The sequence below is a fragment of the Pteropus alecto genome, unplaced genomic scaffold (assembly GCF_000325575.1).
Source record: "Pteropus alecto unplaced genomic scaffold, ASM32557v1 scaffold55, whole genome shotgun sequence".
Lineage (NCBI taxonomy): Eukaryota > Metazoa > Chordata > Mammalia > Chiroptera > Pteropodidae > Pteropus > Pteropus alecto.
In genome coordinates, this window is record NW_006436813.1 from 701,272 (window position 1) to 710,205 (window position 8,934).

Consider the following 8,934-nt stretch of genomic DNA (forward strand, 5'->3'; position numbering starts at 1 on the left):
GGAAAAAAGAAAGACATATAATGGCAAATATATAATGGTCAAATCCATGGTCCATGAATTTCTTTGTGAAATTCTAATCAAATTAGCCAGGTACATTATTAAACATTACAGGAAAGGTTTGATAATGAAATTTCTATTTTATATTATGTCATTATTTCTCCTGTGGTATTATAATGGTTGATTATAGATTCTGTATGAAATTTAAACTATGAAAGGTAGAAACAGGGTAAAGCAATAACTTATTCTTTTTCCTTTTTTGAAATGTATACATTTTCATTATTAGAGTTAATTTTCTACTTTTCTAAAATTTGCTTTAGAGGGAAAATATTTTGCATAATTGACTATTTTTGTGACTTGTGTTAGCCTTTTAAGCACATTTTTGTGGTCTGCTTTAAATTTCAAGACATGATTTCTGTGGATTTTTGGACGAGGCAGGTTAGTGGCAGAGGCAAAGGCCTGTGACACATTGACTTAAATCTTATTAATTTTAAATAATTTTCTATATAGAGATCTTATTTGGCTTTGCTTAAATTTATCCTTAGATACTTGGCATTTTTATGCTCTCATACATGGTATCTTTTAAAATATTTCATTTTTCTATTTGGTATATAGAAATATAATTGATTTTGCATATGATGACTTATATAAATTCTCTGATTAATTCTAACAGTTCATCTCTAATATTTAGATTTTCTACGTATGTAATAGTATAAACTACAAATAATGACAGTTATATTTCTTCCTTTCCAGTTCTTTTTTTTCTTTTTAAATAAGTTTTATTGATGTATAATTTACATAGAAAAAATAAATGCACTGCTTTTTTAAGTGTGCTATTCAGTTAAGTTCAGACAATTACATGGTTTTGTTACCGCCATGACTGTAATGTAGGGAATGTCCACAGTCTCGGGTACTTTTCTTACACGTGTGTGCACATCAGTGTTTCGCCAAAGCCAAGAGGGGACCCTCTCCAGGTCTCTGGTGCTTTCTATTGGTGTCGCTCCCTTCTTTCCAGTGTTCTTGCCTACAAATTCCAGTTGCTTTGGCTTACCTCAACTGCTCTCTTTATCTCCTCAATTCACATTGAGTTGGCCATGCTGTTCTCTCTCTCTTGTGCTATGCAGTGGAAATTTGTCTCCAGGCCGTAACTTGGGGAAATATCATAGAGTTCCTCTCATTTATTTTCCTTCTCTGTGATCACAGTTTTATACTGCCTGTTGTCCAGTGTCTGAAAACGTTTTTTTATATATAATGTCCAAGTTTCTAGTTGTGTAAGATGGGAAGGTAAATCTAGTCCCAGTTACTCCATCAGGGCTGAGGACGGTAGTCTTTATTTTTCTTTCATTCATTGTTAATGCATGACTGCATTGAGCAGGACTTGTAGTATTTTGTTGGATAGTCAGTAGTGATACTGGGCATCCTTGCCTTGCCTGACTCCAAAGGGAAAGCTTTATTTTTGCCATGTATTGTACTTGCTTTCTCTTTCTTCCTTTCTCTCTCTCTCTTTCTCTCTCTTTCTTGTTAGAATAAGGGAGTTCCTTTATATTATAAACGTTGTTCCTTTTAATCATAAGTAGATATTATCAGATTTTTTTTCATTCTGTGAAGATTGTAATTTCTCACCTTCATTTTTAATAAGGTGAATTACAGTAACTGATTTTCTATTAGTAAATTAACCTTGAAATTTTAGATACCATTTGGTATTTTTATATTATGCTATGTTTGATTTTTTTTTTTTAGTATTTTGCATCTTATAAGTAAGGTTTTCAACCTTTATTTTCCTCTTATACTTTTTTATTTTTATTTTTTAAAATCAAGCTTATGTTAGTCTTCTGAAATGAGTTTGGAGAGTATCCTCGCCTTCCCCTCCCCATCTCCCCGCCCCTTCCCGAGGAGCGGGACGGCCTTGATGTAGGGACACCACCACCCTCTGCCACTCTCGGCCATACCTCAGGAGTACGGCTCACCGCAGCCCCATTCCACCTCGCATCCCCTCCCTGCCGGCTGAACTCTACTCGGATCCCACTGTATCCCCCGCTCGCCTTCAGACTCCGAGGCCCAGCAGTGGCGGAAAGATCTGGGACCCCTGGGCGCCTCTCCTGCGGGTCCCGCCACCCGGGGCCCCCTGTCCCGCCTGCCTTCCTCGCGACAGCGCGGTAGCAGCCAGGGCGCCCTTCTCACCATGCCGTGGCGAAGACCAACTGGCGGGCAACAGGGACGCACCCCTTCCTGAGACCCAGCGGTGAACACCCCCGCCACCCCATCTTCCTGGGGGAAGGGGAGCCGGAGCCCGAGCGAGCCGAGGCAGGGAAAGGCAGCCGCGCACTGCCGGGCCCGCAGATCATTTTTATTAACGAAATTATTGTTAAAAGGGGGCGGGGAGCCCAGGACGCGGGAGAGGGGGCTAGAGACGCAGCTATTTTTATTAAACAGATTATTCCAAAATAATAAAAAATAAAATAAAATGAATTTGAAGACTTTTTCACTCTGTTTTGTGGAAAAATTTGTATAAGATTAGAATTATTTTTCCCTGGAATGATTGCTGGAACTCACCAATTAAACCATCTGAGCCTGGAGTTTTCTGAGATTTTGAGTTACTAATTAATTTTCTTTAACGATTATAATAGTACAATGTAGAGTTGTTTACAGTTGTGATAAGTTATAATTATCCAGGAATCTGCCCAGTTCATCTAAATTTTCAAATATACTTGCTTAAAAATATTGATAATAATATATTCCTAATATCTTTTTATTGTTTACATCATCTATAATGATATCTACATTTTCTTACCTGACATTGGTTATTTGTGCTTGTTTTCTTCTTGTTTAGTCTCAACAAAGTATTATTGGTTTATTTGGTGTTTACTAATTGACCCTCTCAATTTTATGATTTTTGTTTTTCCTGTTTTATTAATTTTTGCTCTTATATCTATAATTGCCTTTCTTTGGGTTTTGATCTCATTTGCTCTAATTTTTCATTGATTCTTAGCCTTATGCGTTTAAGGTTATGAATTAACCTCTAAGCATGGCTTTAACTGCATCCTACAAATTTTGATATATACTATTTTCAATTTCAATTAATTTTTAATTTCTACTTCTTTTTCATCCTGAAGAATTGAAACTTTTATTATTATATAGTGACCTTTTTTGTCTTGTAATGCTTCTTGTGCTAAAGTATGTGTTGTCGGATTTTAGAATAGGTACATCAGCTTTCTTATGTATGACATTTTTTTCTTATCTCTTTACTTTTAACCTTTCTGTACTCTTGTGTTTTCATGAGTTTCTTAGTAAGGATATATATTTTTTAATTTCCACTCTGACAGTGTTATCATTTAATTGTACATTTACTAATTAACTGTCAATTCACAGTTAATTAGTAAGTAGATACAATAATGTTTAAACTTACCTTCTTATTTTGTTTTTTGTTTTTCCTGCCAGTTCTATATTTCTTTATTTCTTGCTTGATTTCTATTCTCATAATTATTATCCTAGAAATTATAAAATGTAATCTCTAACCTAATCAAAGTTTAAAATTAATTGGTATGTGTACTTGTCCCTGACGATACAAATAGACAGTAAAATGGAATTTTGAACAGTTAAACTCCATTAACTTCCCCTTCTCACTTACTTCCCACGCTTTTAAGATTCTTGTTTTTGCTGTTCTCCAGTTTTACTATCTGTGTTTTTATTCGTTTCTAATTTATTGTTTGTGATTTGACTTCTTAAGTCTGAATAATGTCATCAGTTCTTTAATAATCCAAGCCATCATGTCTTTAATTATTGCTTCTGCCCCTTTTAATGTCTCCTTCTCTTCTGAAAATTCTGTGGAAAGTATGTTACACCTTCTCTTTATGTCTTCCATGTCTCTTACTCTTAATGTCCCTTCCATATTTTTATTTTTATTTTTTTTGCTCTCTATTGCTTCCTGGATAATTATTTTTAGTATATATGCTATAGAAGCTAGCACAGGATTATTATTTTGTATTTACCTTCTAGTACACTAATTTTTTCTTCAACTTTGTCTAGTGTACTATTAAACTAATCCATTGAGTTTTTAAATTTTGGTTATAACATTTTTCAAATCTGTACGTTTTATGTAGTTCAGATTTATATCTGTAGGTTCACTTTTTATTACTTTACTATTCCCAGCACTTATAGTCAAATTTGTCTTTTATTTCTATTTCTTTTATTTCTATTTATAATTGCAGTATATTAAAATTTTACAGTTATTTTACTGATGTTTGTTTTTTCCTTTGGTTCTCATCCATTGGTCTTTTAATTTTCTTGTATGCTTGTTGTTTTTTGTTTGTTTTTGTTTTTTTTCTATAGCCATAGCCTTTGAAAAATTATTTGCAGAGATATTTTGAGATCTAAGATGAAGAATGTCTCCCTTCGAACAGATTTGGACTTGCTTATGTTAGGCCCCTCTGGGCATTAATATTCTGAAGCTCCCTAACATTTCATGGCTTGAGGTTCCCAGAATCAAAGAGGCAGTGTGCACCTGTGCTGCAGATATATGCAGGGGCTGATTCTGTAGCCACAAGTTCTCAACAATGGGTCTTTTTCTTCTTTCTTTTTATTTTCCCTACTTCATTTAGTGCCAGGCCAGCCTTCCCTACAGATTCTTGGGGAGAGGGGGAGAGTTGTAGGTTTACTTCTAGTTCTTTCTTACCCTGAAGGTTTAGGCTTTTAGGATCTCAGCTCAATGTGAGTAGGCAGTCTTTCATTCAATTTCCACCTTGTGTGAGCCTTGGATTTTGATTTCTTCTTTATCCTGTGAGTCCTTCAGAAGCAAAGGCCAAGAATTAGATTGACAAATGGCCTCAGGACGAATCTAGCATTGATGCTTTTAGTGCAGGAGTTGGGTAACATTTTCTGTAAAGGTACAGATAATAAATATTTCAAGCTTTGTGGGACATATGTTCTTAGTCCACACTTCTCAACTCTTCCACTGTAGCACAAAACAGCCATATACAGTACACAAACAAATAAATGTGGTTGTGTTTCAATAAAACTTTACTTTTGGAAACAGGCATTAGCCTGATTTAGCCCATTTATTGACCCTACTCCATTCCTCTGCTTACCTCTCTCAGTTTCCACACTCTTCAATTTTGATGTGGTTAATTTCTTACCACTTTATGAGTACTCCGATGTTTTCAAGAGGTGATTTTTATGTTTTAAGCAAGTATCTTTCATTTTATTGGAGCAATGGGCCTGCAGTGTACTAGAAATGAAAACCTAGGGCAAATTACTGTGGAAGAATTTTTGATGGTATGTTAATTTAGCAGAAAATGTTTATAGTTTTAATTTATGACAAGCATAATGCAAAGCATTCAGATAGAGAAATATTTATGGCTATTAGGTCACAGACTAGGTCATATTAGTGATCTATTTTAAGTCATTAATTAAAGCTTCTTTTGAATTTTTATGTTAAATATGTACTTACAGATTAATTTTCAATATTTCATTATTTTGGGAAGGGAATCATGTTGGGTCAGTTTAGACCAGTGTCACAAGGGTGGTGCTCTGAGTAGTGAATACTGGCATTCCCAGCAGTCCGTCTGAGTGTTCAAGGCATTATACTAGAGCTTGTGAAAACACAAAAGTATGAGATGCTGTCTCTGTCCTCACATTGCATGTTACCTGCATGGGGAGAACAAGGCATTATATGAGTTTATAAAATGTGATGATCCTCAAGGACTAAAACAGGAATTTTATGGAAGAATTCAGTTCTATACATATTTATTGAATACCTCAGCTGCACAAGTTTCTGTTCCATTTGGGGGTAATAAAGGCGTTCAGGGTATTTGACACAGGAAATATTTGCTCTTATTTTCACTTGAAAATCCAGATTTGTTCAATGAGAATAGTTAGGAGTAGAAAGTTGAGTTGCATAGATAGTGAGTTAGCATATCAAATGAAGTGGAACATGTACAAACTAATTTTGAAACAAGATTGGCACAGTGCTCTACACTCTCACTGTAGTATGTTACGCATCTTGAAGGATAAAGAGAATGAAACAGCTAGAGGGAAGAAGGCATACCAGGGAGAAGAAGCAGTCTGAGCAAGGACTTAGCATAGAATATGATGTGCCTTCCTTTTGTTCATAATTACATGAAAACGAAATCGTGCCTGCAGACTTGTTGGATATTTTGATGCGTGTTTTTTCTCCTTAATATATTGTTTTTCTTGCCTTATAAATTTGATTTAAGAAGCAAGAAGTCATGGAATTCAACTTACATACCTTTTAAGTTATTGATACCCTTTTCTCAGTTAAATAATATGCCATGTCCATTTTGACTATAATTACATGCCTATCTTCTTTCAGCAGTCTGGCAAGTGTGGGAACCTTTGTCAGAAAGAGATCCATTGTATGAGTGAATGTCAGAATGAATCAATGTAAATTCAGTATCATTTCTATAAAACAGTTTAAAGCACAGCTTGTCTTCATGGTTTTAAAGTACTACCTTTGTATGTGCATGTTCTGCACAGTTTGTTTTATTACTAAAATTATCTGTTTAGCCTAGATATTAGGTGTTTATTAATTGGTAAAAATATATAATCTCAAACTTTTGAGTTATAGAAATATCTTAAGATAGCCTGAATATGTTGTATTTAAGATTTAAATAATTATTATTTTTTTTTCAGCTACCAACCAATAATTGACTATATAGATGCTCAGTTTGAGGCCTATCTCCAAGAAGAACTGAAGATTAAGCGTTCTCTCTTTAACTACCATGATTCCCGTATCCACGTGTGCCTCTACTTCATCTCACCAACAGGCCACTCTCTGAAGACACTTGATCTTTTAACCATGAAGAGCCTTGACTGCAAGGTGAGTTTGGAAAGGAAATTAACTTATCCTACTTTAATATTTATTTTGAATTGTTAAATATCTTTATGATAATATATATAATAACTTTTATTCTGTGCATTTTTATAAATTTGGTAAGTTTCAGGCTTAGTTTATTTTCCAGAGAAATTCAGATTGGAAGTTGAGATGCAAAAAAAACATTTATATAAGATTTTAGTCCTTTTTTAGTGAATAAGTTAAATGTCAGAATATAGGAATTTATTTACATTTTTTAAAATGTGGATTATATTTGACCTGAATTTTACTTTATGACACTATTGAATAGTTCACTGACAAAGATTTAAGATGTAATGTTTTATTATATATTATAGTATATTATATTTTAATTTGAACCATACCAAGAAAACTCAGTTTTGAATTTCTGAACCAAGGAGATATAGATATAAATTCAGGGAGCTTTAAAAAATATTATCTGCAAATTAACTCACTTTGGACTTTTTATTTATTTAAACGATGGTTAAAGACTACTATCTTATACTTAAAAAAACTACAGAGTTCTTTGGTAACCTCTGATGGTATGAGAAGCTCAGCTTTCATTGTCCTGGCTAATAATTTTATGAGATAGTATTCAGAAAACAGGCTTTCTGGCCACCCCTACTTTCTATATAGAAATCGGTGTGGAAAACATGAAGAAGGCCTGCTGTTGAAGTCTTGGTACATAGATTGATTAACTTTTAACTAGCAGCACAGTCCCCTGGCTTTAGTAAAAACTTGATGAAGCTTATATGATAGCCTGCTCATCTGATCAGATTTTCTAATCAGTTAGCCAGTCATTTTCATAGTTGAGTCTGATTATATGGAAGTTCATATTTATTAATGGAATATAAAAAGCAAGAGTGTGCAACTTTGTCTTAGCTAGAGAGAAGCAATATGGGGTAGTTTGTATAAAGATCATAGAATTTGGTGTCAGTGGAGGCTGGTTTTAAATATTGGCTCTGTCACTTAATAGCTATATGTTCTTAGGCAAAATTCTTTAGCCCTCTGAGCCTCAGTTTCCTAAACTCTAAAATAAAGGCTAGGGTGTTTTTAAAAGAACTGATCTCAAGGGGAAGATGTGAAGATTAATTAAATTGATAGTTTGTCTTTTATTCCTAAAAGCAGAACACTCCACTACTTGACATGGAAAGTTACCTTATCTTATGCAAATAGTGACAGTTACCTTATCTTATGCAAATAGTTACCATCTTATGATGGTAATCATAAGAAACATCTGTTACTTTCTCTCCCCTTGATATACAAATACATATTATTCTTATCTTTCAGTCTACATTGTGTCCTCCCAGCCTATTGATAGTAATGTTCTTGGCTGAGGATGCCTAAGGTACTCTACCCCCAACTGTATTTGCTCTTAGTGTAAGCCCCACAGATATTCCTCCTACTCCCCGTCCCCCACCACCAGGGTCAGTGTCGGTGCTGGGCTAGCCCTTGCAGTTCTTATTATGATCTCAGGATGCACTTCAGCAAGAAACCATCAGGGAACTTTGAAGAACAAAATTTGTTACTCATGGATCCTGGAGGGTATACAGCACACCTAAGGGTCACACAGAGAAGTCAAGAGAAGGTAGGAAAGGAGGGAGTGCAAACCCAGGGCTCCACTTTTATTAGGGTCCAAGAATGGGGTGTCAAGGGTTTCATGGGTTCACTCTTTATTGGTAAACTTTAAAGCACAAGAATGGGAAATAGAGTGCGGGAAGGGAGAAGGGGCCTCTTTCAAGGGGTCAGTTTTCTAGGTTGCTCAGAGTTTCTTAAAGGGGAACTTCATGAGTGGGGATGGTCTGGTTCCTTATCTTATTATTTTGCTAATTTCTATGTCATAGAGCTGGCAATGTATTTACTCAAGATTGATGTCTTTGAAATGGATACCTTGGCAATCAAAAGCTTAATGTCAGATACTTATATTACAATCAAAAAACAACATTAGGCTTAAAAAACTAGGAAAGGAAGAACAAATGAAGCCTAAAGTCAGCAGAAGGAAAGAAATAATCACAATTAGAGCAGAAATAAATGAAATTGAAACCAGAAAACGATAGAAAAAAATAAATGCAACAAAGAGCTGGTTCTTT

At 34.7% G+C, this 8,934-nt stretch overlaps 1 protein-coding gene across 4 annotated transcripts in view; it reads left to right on the plus strand.

Annotated features, from left to right (window-relative positions):
* SEPT10 (septin 10) overlaps positions 1-8,934 on the plus strand; it is a 67,509-nt gene that overhangs the window by 29,970 nt on the left and 28,605 nt on the right. For all 4 annotated transcript variants that reach the window (XM_025048490.1, XM_025048491.1, XM_025048492.1 and 1 more), the window contains one exon: positions 6,646-6,832. In XM_025048490.1, the coding sequence (XP_024904258.1) occupies positions 6,646-6,832 (187 nt within the window). The remainder of the gene's footprint in view (positions 1-6,645; positions 6,833-8,934) is intronic.